Source organism: Erinaceus europaeus, chromosome 13, assembly GCF_950295315.1.
Source record: "Erinaceus europaeus chromosome 13, mEriEur2.1, whole genome shotgun sequence".
NCBI classification, from domain to species: Eukaryota; Metazoa; Chordata; class Mammalia; order Eulipotyphla; family Erinaceidae; genus Erinaceus; species Erinaceus europaeus.
Genome location: NC_080174.1, coordinates 11,175,362 through 11,195,164, shown reverse-complemented (window position 1 = coordinate 11,195,164; position 19,803 = coordinate 11,175,362). Strand labels below are relative to the sequence as shown.

General features: G+C 41.2%; 1 protein-coding gene across 2 annotated transcripts in view; it reads right to left on the bottom strand.

Moving 5' to 3' along the window:
• SYNE1 (spectrin repeat containing nuclear envelope protein 1) overlaps positions 1–19,803 on the bottom strand; it is a 606,430-nt gene that overhangs the window by 100,754 nt on the left and 485,873 nt on the right. For both annotated transcript variants that reach the window (XM_060205315.1, XM_060205316.1), the window contains 6 exons: positions 19,547–19,693; positions 18,601–18,755; positions 16,936–17,083; positions 15,420–15,514; positions 10,832–11,066; positions 7,846–8,040 (listed from right to left, as the gene is read on the bottom strand). In XM_060205315.1, the coding sequence (XP_060061298.1) occupies positions 7,846–8,040; positions 10,832–11,066; positions 15,420–15,514; positions 16,936–17,083; positions 18,601–18,755; positions 19,547–19,693 (975 nt within the window). The remainder of the gene's footprint in view (positions 1–7,845; positions 8,041–10,831; positions 11,067–15,419; positions 15,515–16,935; positions 17,084–18,600; positions 18,756–19,546; positions 19,694–19,803) is intronic.

Below are 19,803 nucleotides of genomic sequence, written 5' to 3'. Positions count from 1 at the left end.
AGTTGGAGCCTCCGGCTCCCCACCTGCAGGGGAGTCGCTTCACAGGCGGTGAAGCAGGTCTGCAGGTGTCTGTCTTTCTCTCCCACTCTCTGTCTTCCCCTCCTCTGTCCATTTCTCTCTGTCCTATCCAATAACAACGACTTGAATAACAACAACGACTATCACAACAATAAAAACCAAACAAGGGCAACAAAAGGGAAAATAAATAAATATTTTTTTAAATGTATTTAAAAAAAGGACAATACTAAAGGAACCATAATGGAAACTTTATCATTTATAGTACCCTATCTTTACATCAACTTGTATTTGGTGTCTCAGTGCCAAAACAGATTAAATTCAACGAAATAAGAATTCTTAATTTTGGTACAGTTGCTTCTGTTCTTAACTTCCTCTTTCCCAGGGAACATATTTTATAGCATAAACCCTTTAAAAAAAAACAAAAACAAAGAGAGTTCTTCCAGTAGTTCCCATGGGGCCAGATCATGTTTGCATTTCCTTCACACTCTATTTTTTAATTGTGGGGAATAATGGTTTATAATATATATGTAGTTTTTGATATATGTGTAATACTAGATCCTCCACCACCATCATATACCAGGACCTGAAACCCACTCCCCCACCTTCAAGAGTTCTTTGCATCGGTGCAATACAACAAACTCAAGAAAAAATTCTGTTTTGTGTTTTCCCCTTCCTGTTCTTGTTTCTTAGGTTCTGTCCGTGAGTGAGATCACCCCATATTCATCCTTCTCTTTCTGGCTTATCTCACTTAACATGATTCCTACAAGATCCATCTAAGCTACCATTGTCACTCTTGTCTGGTCACTTTTTCTCACCTGGTGTCTTTTTTTTTTTTTGACACAGTTCCACAGTTATCAATCACATAATTGTCTTCTCTAAGACCTCTTTAAGACAAAGAAGGGGGCCGGGTGATGGTGCAACTGGTTGAGCACATGTATTATAATACACAGGGACCCGGGTTAGCGCTCCCGGCCCCCACCTGCAGGGGGAAAGCTTTGTGAGTGGTGAAGCAGGGCTGCAGGTGTCTCTCTGTCTCTCTCCCTCTCTATCACCCCCTTCCATCTTGATTTCTGGCTGTCTCTATCCAATAAATAAAGGGGAAAAAAATATATATATATATGACAAAGACGACTAGAAGGACTTCCTATTGAAAAATGTCTTTTCATTTCAAACTGGAGAATTGGATCCAAGTTTCTCACTTATCTTTAAAATTTCCCTGGTAAATTTGTGATGGTAGAGAATCACATTCTCTCTTCCCATTTACCAAATGCCAACAAACATTATCTATCCTAGTTAGACTGTTTGAATTCCCCTTTATTAAAATCTTTGGTCCCAGGCTACACAGTGAGCCAGACAAACATACTCTCTTGGCACTTCAAGTTGAGCAGGATTCTCTGTTATAACACTACATGCCCTGAGATCTATCAACATATAGTCAGTAAATGTTCTATGACCTGAAATAAAGAAACCAGCTTTTTATATTTCATAACACAATCCAAGAGGCAATGGGGAAATAAGTGAACATGTAATAAACAGGACTATAATGAATTTATTTTTTTGACAAATTTACCAAAATTTAATTAAGAGATAAAAATAAACATTACAACTGTGGTTAAAAACTCACACTGGAATGAAGTGTGATAAACATTATAACTCAGCTCTATAAAGTCCTTCTTGTGTTAACAGGATCAAATACATGATTTAAAGTAAATGGATGTGAAGAAAAAGGATTTCCTTTTCTAAGGGTGTCTTTGACTCAGAAGCTATAATCAAGTCTTTATACAACGTGAGTTATAAGGAAAGAAGCAAACATCCTGGTCTCCTGACAGCTACCAAAGTGGGCTTTTTATCTATCAACAAACAGATTGACAGGAAAAACACAAGCAATGGCTCAGTTATCATGCCTCAGTAGGTGTTGGGGCTATGTCCAAAGATGACATTCCAAATAAAGGAAGGTACAAAATGACCATGTTTTCAACAAAGTGACTGTGTTTAGTCCTTTTCTGAATCCAACTCTCCCTCAAAAAAAAAAAAAAATACATAGTGACTTATTGATAATTTGTGCTGTATGCCAATAACTTCTTTTTTTTCTTTTTATGGTGGTGTAGGGGATTGAACCTGCTACTTTGGAACCTCAAGCATGAGAATCTCTTTGTGTACCTGTTATACTATTTACCCCCACCCTGCAAATAATTTCATTAGATGTCCAATGGCACTTTGGAGTTACTGCTATGCTGCACAGAAAGTAATATTATTATTATTATTATTATTATTATTATTATTATTTATTATTATTATTATTATGTCTCCAAGGTTACTGTTGGGGCTCAGTGCCTGCACTATGAATTCATTGCTCCTGGAGGCCATTTTTCCCCTTTCTGTTGCCCTTGATGTTGTTGTTACTATTATTGTTGTTGGATAGGACAGAGAGAAATGGAGAGAGGAGAGGAAGACAGAAAGGAGAGAAAGATAGACACCTGCAGACCTGCTTCATCGCCTGTGAAGTGACTCCCCTGCAGGTGGGGAGCCGGGGGCTCTAACCAGAATTCTTACACTGGACCGTGCACTTTGTGCCATGTGCACTTAACCCCCTGTGCTACTGCTGGCTCACAGTAATTTTTTATTTAATAAGACCCAGCAGAAAGAACCTAGTGGGTGTCTATACCTTAAGCATTTTTTTTTTGTAAGCAAAATATGCTCCATGAGCTTTAATTATTACCATTGGGTCAGGCGGTGGTGCACATGGTTCAACACTCACATTACAGTGAGCAAGTACCCAGGTTCGAGCCCCCAGTCCCCACCTGCGGGGAAGGTAGCTTCACAAGGGAGGCAGGGCTGCAGGTGTCTCTCTGTCTCTCTCCCTCTCTAGCTCCCCAGCCAGCCCCTCTCAATTTCTCTGTCTCTATCCAATAATAAATATTCATTAGAAATTATTACCATTGATTAAAAATAAAGTGGGAGGTCAATTTCTAGACACAATCACATTAAAGCTAGTGAAAGTCTACATGCATTCTCTTCAAACTGATGCTTTCAGTGGTAATTTCTGTCATTATGGGGCTGGCTGGTGATGCGCCTAGTTGAGCGCACGTGTTACAGTGCACAAGGACCCAGGTTCCAGTCCCTGTCCCCACCTGCGGGGGGGGAAAGCTTTTTGATTGGTGAAACAGTGTTGCAGGTGTCTTTCTTCCTCTCTTATCACCCCCTTCTCTCTTGACTTCTGGATGTCTCTATCCATTAAATTAAAAAAGATAATGAAATATTTTTTTAAAAAAGGAGCAAAAACAATTACTGTCATTATGAGTGGTCAGCATGTGTCAGCTACAGTGACATGTGACTCTCCTCTCCCGGATCAACTAGGAATACCAGAGGAGACCACCCGGACCAAAACAGGACAGGACTAGAATGACCACAGGAACCCAGTAAATCACCCGTGAGTACAAACACGCGTGGCTGGTGACAGAGAGGAGAGAGGGGCCTAAGGAGAGATTAAGTGGCTGCTTAGTTCGACAGTTTGTCAGTGGAGACACCACCTCCAGTCTGCTCCACAACAAGGGGACAGTTGAAGGGAGGAGGAGGCTCCCCAGAGACTCACCAAGTACAACTCTGAGTCTCCATTGCTACTGCCCTCAGAGTCTGGAGCAGAAACAGGGAGGGACACCAGGGTACAGAGATCTGACCTGGAAACTCAGGAGAAGACCTATGCCTCTCGGTGGCATAGCTGAGGGGCTGTGAAAGTCTCTTTGCATAACCACTGGAGTATCTCTGCCACACCCTGCTTTATCTCTTGGTCAGGAGTCAGTGATTAAGCCAAGAAGCCTATTGATAGTTTAAAAGCCCTCAGGCTCCCATAGCCTACAGGGGGAAAAAAAAAAAGGCTTTTACACCACTGAACTCCAACTCAGGGATTGAAAAAACTGTTAACTTATATAAAATGGTTAAAACAACAAGAAAAAATATTGGAGACTCGAACCAGGACAAGAGTCCAGCTAAAAGTCCTCCAGAGGGTGAAGCACAAAACAACGAGTTCAACATCCAAACATTAGCTAAGGAAATAATAACAGGAGTGAGTAAAGAATTTGAAAAAATTGTAATCAGAAATGCAGGAACAACAAATGAGAATATGGAAGAAAATTCTAATAATCTCATGGTTATTAGAGAGCTGAAAGCTGAAATCGCTGAGCTAAGAAGGCAACTAACTGAACAAGCTAAAACAGTATCAGAGCAGGGCAACAAAATAGATGAACTCCAGAAAGCAGTAGAGGGCAGAGAGAATAGAATCAATGAGGCTGAAGACAGAATTAGCAAGATTGAGGATGAATTAGAGACAACTAAAAAAGAAGTAAGAGATCTCAAAAAGAGATTAAGAGATGCTGAAAACAACAACAGAGTCCTATGGGATGACTTCAAAAGAAACAATATACGCATTATTGGCTTACCAGAGGAAGAAAGAGAAGGGGAGAAAGAAAGCATTCTCCAGGCCATAATAGCTGAAAATTTCTCTAGTCTAGACAACACCAAAGACATAAAGATTCAAGAAGCCCAGAGGGTCCCAAACAGAATTAACCCAGACCTAAAGACACCAAGACATGTCATACTTAGATTGGAAAGGAATAAGGATAAAGAAAGGATCCTCAAGGCTGCAAGAGAAAAACAAAGAGTCACCTACAAAGGAAAACCCATAAGATTAGCAGCAGACTTCTCCATACAAACACTACAGGCCAGAAGAGAATGGCAAGATATCTATCGAGTGCTCAATGAGAAAGGCTTTCAGCCAAGAATACTATATCCTGCTAGATTGTCATTCAGACTAGATGGAAGCATCAAAACCTTCTCAGACAAGCAACAGTTGAAGGAAGCAACCATCACCAAGCCTGCCTTGAAAGAATTTCTGAAAGGTCTCCTATAAACAACCAGACCACCACAAATAGAACATATATCAAAACACTCTAAAACTCTACAAGAATGGCGTTAAAATATCTTCAATCTTTGATATCAATAAATGTCAATGGACTGAATTCACCTATTAAAAGACACAGAGTAGGAAGATGGATCAGAAAACACAACCCAACAATATGTTGTCTACAGGAAACTCACCTAACGCAACAAGACAAACACAGACTTAAAGTGAAAGGATGGAAAACTATCATTCAAGCCAATGGCCCACAAAAAAGGGCAGGAACAGCTATTCTCATATCTGACATTATAGACTTTAAAATAGATAAGATTAAAAAAGATAGGAATGGACACTACTTACTGCTCAGAGGATCAGTCAATCAAGAGGACTTAACAATTATTAATATCTATGCACCCAATGAGAAGCCATCTAAATACATCAAACTTCTACTGAAAGAGCTACAGCAATATATTAACAGTAACACAATCATAGTAGGGGACTTCAACACCCCTCTATCTCAACTTGACAGATCATCCAGGCAGAAAATCAATAAAGACATAAGGGAGCTAAATGAAGAGATAGATAAACTAGAACTATTGGACATTTTCAGAGTCATTCATCCCAAGAAACTGGAATACACATTTTACTCAAATCCACATGGATCATTCTCAAGGATAGACCATATGTTAGGCCACAAAGACAGCATCAGCCTATTCAAGAGCACTGAAATCATCCCAAGCATCTTCTCAGACCACAGTGGAATTAAACTAACACTTAACAATCAACAAAAGATTAGAAACAGTGTGAAAATGTGGAAGCTCAACAGTACACTTCTTAACAACTTCTGGGTCAAAGAGGAAATCAAGGAAGAAATCAAAATGTTTCGAGAGTTCAATGAAAATGAAGAGACAAGCTATCAAAATATTTGGGACACAGCTAAAGCAGTCCTAAGAGGGAAGTTCATAGCTATACAAGCACACATTAGGAAACAAGAAAAGGCACAAATAAACAGCCTGATTGCACATCTTAAAGACCTAGAAGAAGAACAACAAAGGAATCCTAAAGCAACCAGAAGGACAGAAATTACTAAAGTTAGGGCAGAAATAAATAACATTGAGAATAGGAAAACCATACAAAAGATCAATGAAAGTAAATGTTGGTTCTTCGAAAGAGTAAACAAAATCGACAAACCTTTAGCCAGACTCACAATACAGTGACATGTGACTTTACTCTGCTACTTCACAAAATCTTCTCAAAGATAGAAGAAGGGTGTGTCATCATATCCATTCTTCAGATGAAGAAAACTGAGGAACACACAGGTGACCCAGGTTCCTTGGTTCCTTGGTTCACTGTGGTAACTAGGGCTTATCTGAGGGAATTGCTCAGGCCCCTTCTTAACTGCTGACTATGCATTCCATATAGAAGGGGCTGGGCAGTGGCTCATCTGGTTAAGCACAACATTACAGCGTGCAAGGATCTAGGTTCAAGCCCCTGGACCCCACCTGCAGGGGAAGAGTTTCAAGAGTTGTGAAGCAGGGCTGCAGGTGTGTTCCATATAGAATCAGTGAGAAAGAAAAGCATTTTGAAGACTAACATCACTTCTGGGTGGCCAGTAGTGATTTGTAGCCAACTCAAGACTTAATATCCCTCTGCAAGATTCTATCTGAGAGCAATGCACTCAGAGAAGCAAGCAACAAATCAAGAGTGTCTTCCTGGCTAGGTTTCTCTCTGTTATAAAACAAGAGATAGCCATCTTCAAAAACTGCCTGAGTCTCAGATAAGGAAGTGAAATCTATGCTCTGCATTCCTGTCTAGGTCTATAAAAGTTCCTTGTTCCTTGCTCAGCATGGAGTCATTAATCAGAACTCATCACTTGTACAGGCTTATTAAACTTATAACTGGGGAATTATAAATGGGGAATTTTCCTGGAAGATAAACAACTTAAAAATTACAAAATGCATCCAGGTCTTGCAAGACAGAACAGGTTTTTTTTTCTTTTTTTTTAAATTAATTATTCTTTTTTTAAAAAAATTATTTATAAAGTGGAAATATTGACAAGACTATAGGATAAGAGGGATACAACTCCACACAATTCCCACTACCAGAAGTCCATATCCCATCCCCTCCCCTGATACTTTCTTATTCTTTATCCCTCTGGGAGCATGGACCTAGGGTCATTATGGGGTGCAGAAGGTGGGAGGTCTGGCTTCTGTAATTGCTTCCCCGCTAAACATGGGCATTGACAGGTTGATCCATGACAGGACAAGGTCTTAAACAATACACAGTGGACACACACAGTGCCTGATAGGACTAGAGTGTTTGTAATATTCACTTCCCAGGAGAGTACTGAACTCAACTTGTTGCGACATAGCATAGCCTTTGAGACCTCAAATTGGCAGGGGCTGACATCAGGCTGATGGACTGGTGGAAACCAAGTGAACTTGCAGGCAGCCGGAAGCCCGGTCTCCTTTGCCCAAGAACACACTGACTGGAGGCTGGAGCTAGGGGGGTGGGGGGTTCCTGCAGAGGCGGCTGGCAGTGAATTCAAGACAGAGGTGTTCATGGTCATGGCAGCTTCTCCTAGGGCTTGTACACACGTGAATTTAAACCTTGGTAATTAACCTTTCTCATGCTTCTTAGTCCTTATTTCTCAGCTCCTTCTGTGGCTCTTGGTGACCCTATCTGAGTTCTCTCAGGACCTGCGACAGTGCTGCTGACAGGAATAAATGAACACGTGGGGTTGAACTGCTGCTAACTCACTCATGGACTTAATGGGCCTGGCTTAATTTTAACCCCTGCCAAGAACTGCTTATTTTGCCATACCTAAAATATCTCATAGTACTGTGCTGCCCTCATAAAGCTTTGATTGTTTAAACCTGCTCACAGCCTCGCCACAAGCGAGTGCTTTTGTTTATTTTAATTACAACACTTACTTTCAACAGGAAGGCCAGTTTTTGCCTCTGCTCCTCCAGACGCAGGCTGGCTGATCTCCACTTCTCCTGGATTTCAGTGAGCTCCGTCTGCAGGGCGACCTCTGCCGCGGGGTCCGCAGAGAGCAGGAGTTGCTTGGCGGCCTCCACTGTGAGGATATAGCTACCTTGCTGTCGCAAGAAGATTTTTTCCTTGAACTGAAAGAAACCAGTTTGTCACTCTCAGTCCTTTTTCCACTCTTTAAATTTATAAATTTTTGTATGGAGACAGAGAAACTGAAAGGGGAGGTGGGAAATAGAGGAGGAGAGAAAAAAGAGACACCTGCAGCACTGTTTCGCGGTTTGTGAAACATTCCCACCCGCAAGTGGAGACTGGGGGCTTGAACTTAGGTCCTTGCACATTTTTAATACATTCTTCAAATTTTATTTTAATTTTTTTAAATTTTATGCTAAACTACACAAGGACCTGAATTCAAGCCCCTGGTCCCCACCTGCAGGGAGGGAGCTTCACAATTGTTGGGACCTTATTACAGGTGTCTCTCCCCCCCCTCCCCCCTCTGCCTTGAGGGTTTTCCTAGGGCTCAAGTGCCTGCACTATGAATCCACTGCTCCTGTGGCCATTTTCTCATTCTTTTGGATAGGACAGAGAGAAATTAACAGGGAGGGGAAGACAGAGAGGGAGAGAGAAAGAGAGACACCTGCAGACCTGCTTCACTGCTCGTAACGTGAACCCCTACAAGTGGGGAGCAGCAGCTCGAACCAGGATCGTTGTGTGGGTCCTTGTGCTTAGTACTATGTGCTCTTAACCCGGTGCACTACGGCCTGGCCCCTCCTCCTCTACCTCTTCTCCCCTCTCAATTGCTTTACCTCTATCCAAAAAGAAAAGAAAATAAGAAGAGTAGAGACAGAGAGAAGAGATAAGAGGGAAAGACAGACTGCAAGGAAAAGACATCATAGCATTGCCCACCACCCAGGGAGTGTCACTTGATCCTGTTCATGATACCCTCATGTGCTGCCAGGCATTGAACCCAGGGCCTCATGCATGGTACGATTCACACTCTGCCAGATGAGCTAGCTCCTGGACCTTGCAGTGCTAACTGAAAAGCAATTCATTTCTACCCACGTAATGAACATCCTGTGTGAAAAACAAACAGGACACACTCTCAAACAGTCCGCAAATCAGATAGCACACTACTGTGGAGTTTCCCCACAACCTTCCCACACAGAGTGAGCACTATTAAGCGTATGAATCATCTTAAAGTAAGGTGTAGTCAGTCAACAAATACATCCAGACATAAAAAAGAAGATGATGTAAAAAAAAAAAAAAAAAAAAAAAAAAAAAACGTAGCAAATCGTTTAGCTTAGTTAAGAAAATGGGGGCACAGATTACATTTAGCAAATATACTTTCCATCATCTAAAACCTGAAATCTTATTGAAATTGTGCATGGATTTTGGGGGCCGGGCAGTAGCGCACCACCAGGTTAGTGCACATGGAGGCAAAAAGGAAAAAAAAAAAAGAAAAAAAAAAAAGAATGGGTCTTTTATGAGTGAGGTTCTGAGTTCAATCTATTTTTAGTTATCTGTTTATTTATTTTTAACCAGAGCACTGCTCAGCTCTGGCTTATGGTGGTGCAGGGGATTGAACCTGGGACTTTGGAGCCTCAGGCATAAGAGTCTGTTTGCATAACCATGATGCTATCTAGCCCTGCCCCTGAGTTCAATCTATAGCACCATTTAAGATGAAGTAGGTCTTTGGTGTCTTCCTCTCCATCTCTTTCTCTCTCTTTCACATACACATACACACATCCAATAAATAAATTAATTAAAAATGTATTTGAATACTTGATAATTAGTACAGAAACCTAGAAATAGGCTATTTTATTGAGAAAGATACCATTTTGTGATTTAACAAGAGCAGTTTCATATATGTTAGATATAAACAAATATAGGAAACTTAGTGGACCATGTGTAATGCTAATCTTTGCAGAAATAAAGATGTAATCTAAACACAGAAAACACATTTATTATTTCTAAAGATTTCTTTCATGAAGGAAATGGTAAGAATGACAGGCAGACAGGGTAGAGTGTCCCTGTGGCAGATGTGGTGGTGGGATTAAACCTAGAACCTCAGACATTTCTGCCCTCTGTTCTCCCTGCTGAGCTATTTATTGGAGCACATAGAAAATATGCTTATAGGACAGACGAGATAGCATAATGGTTATGCAAACTGACTCTCATGCCTAAGCCTTTGAAGTCCCAGGTTCAACCCCCTGCACCATCATAAGCCAGAGCTGAGCAGTGCTCTGGTTAAAAAAAAAAAAAAAAAAGACAAAGAAAAGAAAAATATGCTTTTGTAATTGATTAAAGAAGAAAAAAAATAAGTAAATCTCAGGAAAAAAAATGTCAAGACATAGATGTTCAAAAATTATAAATATAGATGAACAAAGTCTAGTCCCATCTTTCTTAAAGGAGATGAATTGAGGGGCGGGTGGTAGTGCAGCAGGTTAAGCGCACTGCGGGGGGGTGGGGGTGGTTAGGGGTTGCTTTACAGGCATGAAGCAGGTCTCTCCTCCTCTCAGTCTCCCCCTCCCTCCTCTCTTGATTTCTCTCTGTCCTATCCAACAACAACGACAGGAATAATAACAATGATAAACAACGAGGGCAACAAAAGGGAAAAAATGGCCTCCAGGAGCAGCGGATTCGTAGTGCAGGCACTGCACCCCGGCGGCAACCCTTAAGGCAAAAAAAAAAAAAAAGATGAATTGGAGACAAAAAAAAAAGTGCCCACATCTGTTTTTTTGTACTTATTATTTTTTAAATTAAAATATGAACTTTTCATGGCAACGGTGTTACACGCCTCTATTGACATTTGGGATGTCTACTCTCATTCTAGTATCACTTCGCAAGTCTCTGAAGAAGGGTGGTGATGGGGCAAGTGTGCCCTGGAAATGGAGAAGAGGTTTACACTGAGCGTGTTCTGTGTCTTACCTGCACTTCATCAAAGAGGCTCCTTGCCTGCTGCAGTGGCACGGGGATGCTTCCGAGACCACTCGCTGGGAGACAGGACACCTCAGCCAACCATTTGCGAAGCTTCTCGGCCATCTCCCTGTAGCGCTGCCACTGGCGGATCTGGCTGTCGATGATGCCTCTCCTCTGCTGGGCCCTGCGAATCACGCCCTGCCACTGGTTGCTGAGGAGCGTCAACTTCAGGTTGAATTCATCCCTGGAGAAGGAACAAAGGTGTAGGGAGAAAACCGTAAGCTTGGATGTGGTTAAAGAATCAGCTTGATAGATAGACCTTGGAATGAACTCAGTCCAAAAAAGTGGCCTATTGGCCAGAGGGTGGCTCACTTGGTTAAGCACCCATGTTCCTATGCCCAAGGACCTGAGTTCAAGCCCATGGTCCTGACCTGTAGGGGGGGAAGTTTCATGAGCAGCAAAGCAGTTCTGCATCTTACCTGCATCTCGTTTTCTCTCTCTATCCCCTCTCTCCCTCTTGATTCCTATCTCTTAGTAAAATAAAAAATAAATTAAAAAAAAATTTTTATTGTTTTTTTTATTTATTGGATAGAGACAGCAAGAAATTGAGGGAAGGGGCTGACAGAGAGGGAGAGAGACTGAGAGACTCCTACAGCCCTGCTTCACCACTTGTGAAGCTTTCCCCCTGCAGGTGGGGACTGGGGACTCGAACCTAGGGTATTGTGCATTGTAACATGTGCACTCAACAAGGTGCACCACTACCCAGCTCCCCAAAATAAAATATTTTTAAAAGAAGTGATCTAGAGTATAGCTATTGTGATATCCTGCCCTGATCTGTTATTGGCTCCATTAATATAATATATTTTATTAGCAACATCTACTATTAATTGTTTTTGCAGGTAGTTGAAAAAAAGTAATAGAGAGTGTGGTCCGGGAGGTGGAGCAGTGGTAAAGCTTTGGACTCTCAAGCATGAGGTCCTGAGTTCGATCCCCTGTAGCACATGTGCCAGAGTGATGTCTGGTTCTTTCTCTCTCCTCCTATCTTTCTCATAAATAAATAAAATCTTTTTAAAAAAAAAAAGTAATAGAGAATTTGAGGACATAGTGTTGAGTGAGATAAGCTAAAAAGAGAAGGACAAGGGAGCCGGGCTGTAGCACAGCAGGTTAAGCACATGTGGCATGAACTGCAAGGACCAAGGACCGGCGTTAAGGATCCTGGTTTGAGCCCCCGGCTTACCACCTGCAGGGGGAGTCGCTTCACAGGCAATAAAGCAAGTCTGCGGGTGTCTATCTGTCTCTCCCCCTCTCTGTCTTCCCCTCCTCTCTCCATTTCTCTCTGTCCTATCCAATGACGACAGCAATAACAATCATAACTACAACAACAATTTAAAAAAAAAAAGGGCAACAACAATAACAACAAAATAAGAGTACAAACATGAAAGGATTTCTCTTATTAGGACTTAACCACCTCAATAAAAAGAGAAAAATAAAAGTGACAGTGAAAATAATGTTGTTGGCAAATGGTTGAGTGTTCTCATGTCTCTCCAGAGGTTTGAAGACTACATCTCTCACCTGGATTTCTTGAGAGAGCCTGCATGAGCAGTCAGAATGGTCCCTAACCCTGAGCACACTGTTGGTCGCCTACTCAAGCAGGTGACAGAAACCTGTGTAGGCTACTGCATCAGAAAAGGAGCTCAAAATTCTGTCTTCATTTACAATTATGTGCCTCTCTGGATGAACAAAAATGTGTTTAGTGAGACCACAGCCACTTCAATAAAACAATATCATTGGAAGTCGGGTGGTAGCGCAGCAGGTTAAGTGCACTTGGTGCAAAGTGCAAGAACCAGCTTGAGGATCCCAGTTTGAGCCCCCGGCTCCCCACCTGCAGGGGAGTCACTTTACAAGCCATGAAGCAAGTCTGCAGGTGTCTCTCTTTCTCTCCTCCTCTCTGTCTTCCCCTCCTCTCTCCATTTCTCTCTGTCTTATCCAACAAAGACGACATCAATAACTACAGCAACAATAAAAAACGACAAGGGCAACAAAAGGGAAAATAAATTAATTTTTTAAAATATATCATTAAATATTTTTAGACTTGTATGCAATACTGACATTTTCTTTAGCATTCTGTCTCAGGCTAAATAATCTGAGAGCTTTGGGTTTGTTTCTCCCATCTCTATGTTACCTAGGCTTTAAAAATTATTAAGTTTTCTTCAGCATTCAATTTGTGGTTCTATAATTGCCTTACTAGAAAGAATATGCTCAGTATCAAATAGGATAAGGTTCTTTGTCGATTATAGTTTTCTTCGCACATTCGACTAATACTAAAGTGTAACATTACTTGCATTTTCTCTTGTTTTTCTTTTATTGGGAGGATTAATGGTTAACAGTAAATATAACTGTTGGTACATGTGTAAAATCTCTCAGTTTTCTGCAAAACATTCTCACTTCCTCCACCATCAAGCACCAGGACCTGAGGTCCGCCGCTCCGCACCACTAGAATCCTTTGCTTTGGTGTAACACACTAAAGCCAGTCCAAATTCTGCTTTGTGTTGCCCCTTTCTGTCCTGATTTCCCAACTTCTGTCTGTGAGTGAGATCATCCCATATTCATCCTTCTATTTCTGGCTTATCTCACTTAACACAATTCCTTCAAGCTCCATCCAAGATGAGATAAAGTTGAATTCATCATTCTTAATAGCTAAATGATCTGTTATTGGACATTTTCTCTGTTTTACTCACATTGTCTTTCTTTCCTGATATAGTATTATTTTCTTTAGAGAACTTCAGATCTGACTCAAATTTACTACTCTCAGTGTGAGCGCTCACAATACCTTCTATGATCCAGGGTCCGTATAAACTTGGATTTCACAACCAAATGTGTTCTGAGCGCCTCTGTTATTGAAAGGGAAATGTGATATTTATAATCAATCCTGATAGAAGCAGAATGGAATAAGGCAGATAAGACTGCCCTGAAATTATAGGCATTTATCATCTCTGAAAGCTCCGGGACTTGAGAATACTCTGAAGCATGAAAAGGACCGACCCTGAGCATAGGTTTCTCTTCTATGGAACCGTCCAAAATGTCTTTGGTGGACTTGTTTGCATTTTGTAGAACCCTACCATTCTAAGCTACCTGCCAACATGAGGGGCAACTTAAACGGTTTATTGTTCTCATTACTGAACCTGAACTCTGAAAAGCAACTTACAAATGAATTTTTATTTTGAAATATTTGCTCTACTCTGATTTTTTTTCCCTTCAGAATTCTTCATCTTCAAGTCTAACTCTCCCATTTTCATCTCTTCAATGTCCTTTTTTTCTGTTAGCACTTAAAATTTAATAGATGTTGGCTTGTGGCTGAGTTTTAAGTATTGTTTTCTTTAATGACTCAAACCTTTATAACACTCTTGTAGAGCTGACCAAGGGAAGAGAAAAGGTAAGTTAACTGAATTTGAATTTGTTTTAGTTTAAAGGCCTTAAATTCTCAGTAAAGCCCGCATTTAACTTTGGCTAATTTTGAGTAGAATAAATATGGTGTCCAAGTCTGTCTATAAAAACATTTCATGTACTTGCAAAGAAATATCCACTTAAAAATTGGAATTACTTCCAAAACACTTTCGAAACCTTTCAATAAAAAGAACAATTTCTTTCCTTTCTTATTCTTTTCTTTCTTCCTTTCTTTCTGTCTCTTTCTTTCTTTCTTTTTCTCTTTCTTCAATTCTTTAGATAAAATCCCCACTTAGTTGATTATAATTATAACTATTGGTCCTAAATATGAGAAAGATGTTTGTATAGAATAAAATCAATGAGGTTGGCAATCCAAATGTCACCACAAAAAAAAAGTACATAAAATAGAGTAAATAATTGTTCCTAGGAAGTGTTAAGATGATTGATAATTCACATTCCAAAAATCTACAGAGGATCTAGATTTCATTTTAATGTTTTAAGCAAAGGCAAATTCTGCTAACTTCATGAACAGTGGTCAGTGTGCCCTGAGAGAAATGGTTCGCGCTCTGAATCGAGGGATAGTGTGATCAGATTTCAGAGAGCAAAGCATTTTCAGATATACAAAAGTTACCATGAGGTGAAAAACATCCCATGCCTAAAAAGTAAACAACCCAGTAGTAGGCCTAATTCTGTCGCTACTGTTACATGGACTTCGTCTGATTAGTTCATACATCAGGACCTCAGGTTCTTCTCAAGCAGCAAGAGTGATCTTTCTGTTCTCTTTAGGAATAAAATTTCCACAACCATACAGGAATAGCAGAAACATCTGTTTACAAACCCATGATACATCAATGATACAATTCATTCTGCCCTCTTCATTAATTCCAGTCCTACACAAAGGAGAGGCAAAGGCTGGCTAGTTGATTTCCAATTACTCTATGTCCTTCATATGATACAGTAGCAGTTCTTTAAAAAAAAAAATTCAATACTCAGTCATTTGGGAGATTCAGACAAGCCTTTACTTCAATTACTGAAGCTTTATTGTAGTACAATTGCTCTGGGGAGAGTGGATATGCCCTCTCAGCTCCTCATTAAAAAAGAAAATGACTAATTTACTGGAACTTTTCTCCATACAGAGTATTAAAGATCGTACCTGTCATCAACTTGACCTTGTTCTAGAAGACGCTGCCCATCAAGAATGATCGAGTGCAAAATCTGCTGACGACTGAACATCTCTGCTTGAAACAACTGTTAATCAAAAAAAAAAAAATCTTTAGACTTTAGACTTCCTAAATTTAGTGACCAGTTCAGCCATAATTTTCCAAAATATATTTTTGTCTTATTTGCTTTATTAAGGCTTCATTTCAGTTGGCATAATATTTAACCTATTGATTTCCATGAAGTCCTATAATCATGAATTTTTAAACCATCCACTAGGACATTCTTGACGATATAATTCAAGTTTGGCTTTGTTAAAACTAAATGACTAAATTTGTCATGGTTTCCTTTCTTTCAAAATCTAATAAAATTAATACATAGTTTATGTTCTCACTGATTAACTTTGCATGGAGAATACAGGAGATTTTGTTTTCTTCTTCTTTTTCTTTAATTTGCTACCAGGGTTATATCTGGAGTTGTACTCCATCTTTCCAAGGTATTCTTTGTGTAACCATGTGGAACAAGTTATATCAGTAATAGCAAGACAGACTCAAAAGGCAGTGTGGCTTTCTTTTTTGCACCTCCAAGGTTACTGCCTGCACTACAAATCCACTGCTCCTGGAGGCTATTTCTCCCCCACCCTTTTTGTTGCCCTTGTTGTTTATCATTGTTGTTGTTGGACAGGACAGAGTGAAATCAAGAGGGGAGGGGAAGACAGAGAGGGGGAGAGAAAGACAGACACCTGCAGACCAGCTTCACTGCTTGAGGAAGCAACCCCTGCAGGTGGGGAACCGAGGCTTGAACCAGGATCCTTATGCCAGTCCTTGTACTTTGTGTTATGTGCGCTTAACCCGCCATGGCACTTAACCTGCTGATTTTTTTTTCTTTAATATATCTAGTTCTCATTCAATGTTTCTTGAGAAATAATTAAATTACAATTTGACCAAGAGGTATACTTTCAGACATCTGGCAGCTTTAAGTCTTCAATATAGGGGCCAGGCGGTGGTACACCTCGTTAAGCACACTCATTACAGTGCACAAGGACCAAGGTTTAAGCCCCTGGTCCCCACCTGCAGGGGGAAAACTTCATGAGTAGTGAAGCAGGGCTGCAGATGTCTCTCTGCCTCTCTCCCTCTTTTATCTCCTCCTCCCATCTCAATTTCTCTATCTCTATCCAATAAACCAGTTCCCACAATATGAATGATACCTGCAGCTTAATTTAAGAGTTGTCAAATATCTTGGCCCCCCTCAGTAGTAAGTAGACTCTTATCATGCCTCGGCACTACGCCACATCACAGGGGATGAAGGCTGCCAATTTTGACCAACTATGAAATAAAGAATTTCATCATATATTTTGTAGTTAAGACATTAAACCCTCAAGCTTCAGAAAGAGACCCAAGTAGCTGATGATGTCCTCAGACTCCACACTTTAATCCTACCACGTGGTTTTTCTGTCCTTCCAAAGACCTAAAACTAATTTTTTACCTTCCAAAGCCACTGTCATAACTGACCTCATGTGCTCTCTGTTGCTCCAGAAGGTGTTGGTAGTTGCCTGAAATCTCTACCACTAATTTTTGTTCTGTTTGCACCAGGAATTCCATCCATGTTTCACATTTTTCCAAGAATGTCTGATGTTGGAGCAAAAAGGACTGCAACTTACTGAGAGAATAAAAACAGAAGAGAAAACTCATCAATGAAACTTGCCTCGACATCCCCTGCCTCTAATTCCAGTTGGATCATCACTAAGTCTGCATGCTATATAGTTGTTCTCAGTGTGTATGGTATGTTTTTTTTCTCTTTTCTTTTCTTTTGTTTGTTTTTACCAGAGCACTGCTCAGCTCTAACTTAAGGATGTGCTGGGGACTGAACCTGGTACCTTTGGTGGCTCAGGGATGAGAATCTTATTTTATTTATTTTTGCCTCGAGGGTTATCTATGGGGCTCAGTGCCTGTATTATGAATCCACTGTTCCTGGAGGCCATTTTTCTCATTTTGCTGCCCTTGTTGTAACTGTTGTTGTTGTTATAGCTGTTACTGTTGTTGGATAGGACAGAGAGAAATCAAGAGAGGAGGGAGGGGAAGACAGAGAGGGAGAGAGAAAGACAGACACCTGCTGACCTGCTTCACCGCTTGTGAAGCGAGCCCCCTGTAGGTGGAGAGCTGGGGGCTCGAATCAGGATCCTTATGAAGGCCCGTGCGCTTTGTGCCACGTGCGCTTAACCAGCTGCGCTACCGTTCAGCCCCCAGAATGAGAATCTTTTTTGCATAACTATTATGCTATCTCCCCAGCCCTATATTCAGAATGAAAAATTACATAAAAAGTGACTTCAAAATGGCAATTCTGAGGGGCTTGGAGGTGGTGCACTGGTTAAGCACATACATTGCAGTGCACAAGGACCCAGGTTCAAGCCCCTGGTTCCCACCTGCAGAAAGAAGCCTCATGAATGGAGAAGCAGGGTTGCAGGTGTCTCTTTGTCTCTCTCCCTCTCTATTTCCCCCTGTCAATTTCTGTCTCCCCCCCACCCCCAAGCGGTTAAACCACTGGGTTTCTGGGGGCGGGGGTGGGGAAACAGGCTTTGAACCTGAAGCCCTGTCTGTCTGCCTCAGAGTCCACAGGCAGAGCCACTGCACCAGCTCGGCAGTCTTTCTCTCTGTCTCTAGCCAATATTAAATAAACAAAAACAGCGGCTAGGTAGTGGTGCACCTGGTTGAATGCACACGCTACAGTGCACAAGGACCCAGGTTCAAGCCACCGGTTACCATGTTGGGAGGAAAGCTTCACAAATTGGGAAGCAAGACTTCAGGTGTCTCGCTGTCTCTCCCTTTCCATCTCCCCCTACCCTGTTGACTTCTCTGTCTCTACCCAAGTTAATAAATAAAAAATTAAAGAAAAAATAAATGAAAAAAAATTTTTTAAAAGGTCATTACTTTAGCTGATAAAATTCTGCAGTTGTTTTTGATATATTTTCAACTAAGACTGAGTTGGTTTTTGTTGTTTTTTTACTAAAATAATAGTCCATTAAACACAGGGAACCACAATCTGACACTCCTACTTTGAGTTCAAGTGCTAGGAGCATCAATAGATAGAAGAAAGTAGAATTTGTAGGCAGACACACATCACAAGCAGGTTTCTATTGGCAGAGCAGAGTGGCAAAAGCGCCTCTCTTATTACGCTACCTGAATCGCTCCGTCGTCTGTGAGGAGACCAGGGTCCAGTGACGGTTCAGGGCCTGCATCCGTTTGATTTCTTTATCATTCAGGGGCAATCTATATCCCAGTTCATTGAGGCGGTCTAAATCTGGAGCCATGCTGCTGAATCTCAACATCTGCCCCTGAAAAGAAAATACGAAGTCAAGTTGTACACTGTGATCAGTCAGACAAGCCAGAGCTCTCGTGAAACAGACTTTAAATCTACCTCTGCATTTCCCCACCACTTGCCATCCCTCCAGAGCTGCAAACAGAAGTTACATCTCCTACTCAGCCTGTGGGAGAGTTACTCACTGTCCTTGACTAAACAGAAAGAGAGACACCTACAGCCCTGCTCCACCACTTGTAAAGCTTCCCCTCTGCACGTGAGGACCAGGGGCATGAACCTGGGTCCTTGCACACAGCAACACAGGTGCTCAGTCAGGTGCTCCACCGCCACCGCCTGGCCCCAACTTTGTTTAGTTTTGATTGATGCAGGAAGAAGACAAGCGAGGTGGTGTCTCTGGGAAGAAAGTTTCTTGAAAGCTTGAATTAAAAAACAACAAAGGAGTCGGGCGGTAGCACAGCAGGTTAAGCGCACATGGTGCAAAGCGCAAGGACCGGAGTAAGGATCCCAGTTTGAGCCCCCGGCTCCCCACCTGCAAGGGAGTCGCTTCACAGGTGGTGAAGCAGGTCTGCGGGTGTCTATCTTTCTCTCCCCCTCTCTGTCTTCCCCTCCTCTCTCCATTTCTCTGTTCTGTCCAACAACAATGACATCAATAATAACAACAATAATAACTACAACAATAAAACAAGGGCAACAAAAAGGGAATAGATAACATATTTAAAGAACAACAACAAAGGAACTAATTCAGGAGTTTTGAGATTTCTGGAAGATTCTGTGGACAGAAAAAAAGATGACAAAGCACTCACTCACCTTGAGTTCTTCCATCCTGTCCCGAATGGTAGAGAGATCGGAGGACTGGCTTGGGTCAGGGCCTTGTAGTATCTCTTCAGCTTCCACAATCCAGTCCTCCAGAGTTGCTAAGCTCTCAGCAAAGGTTTCATAGTCAAGAACTCCAGCCTAGTGTTTTCCCCACAAAAGAAAATTGATAGTTAGAATTCTTAGCTAAGTGAAAATCGGAACGAAAATTATTTTTTATATTCATGTGTAGAAAACCAACATCTTCAAAA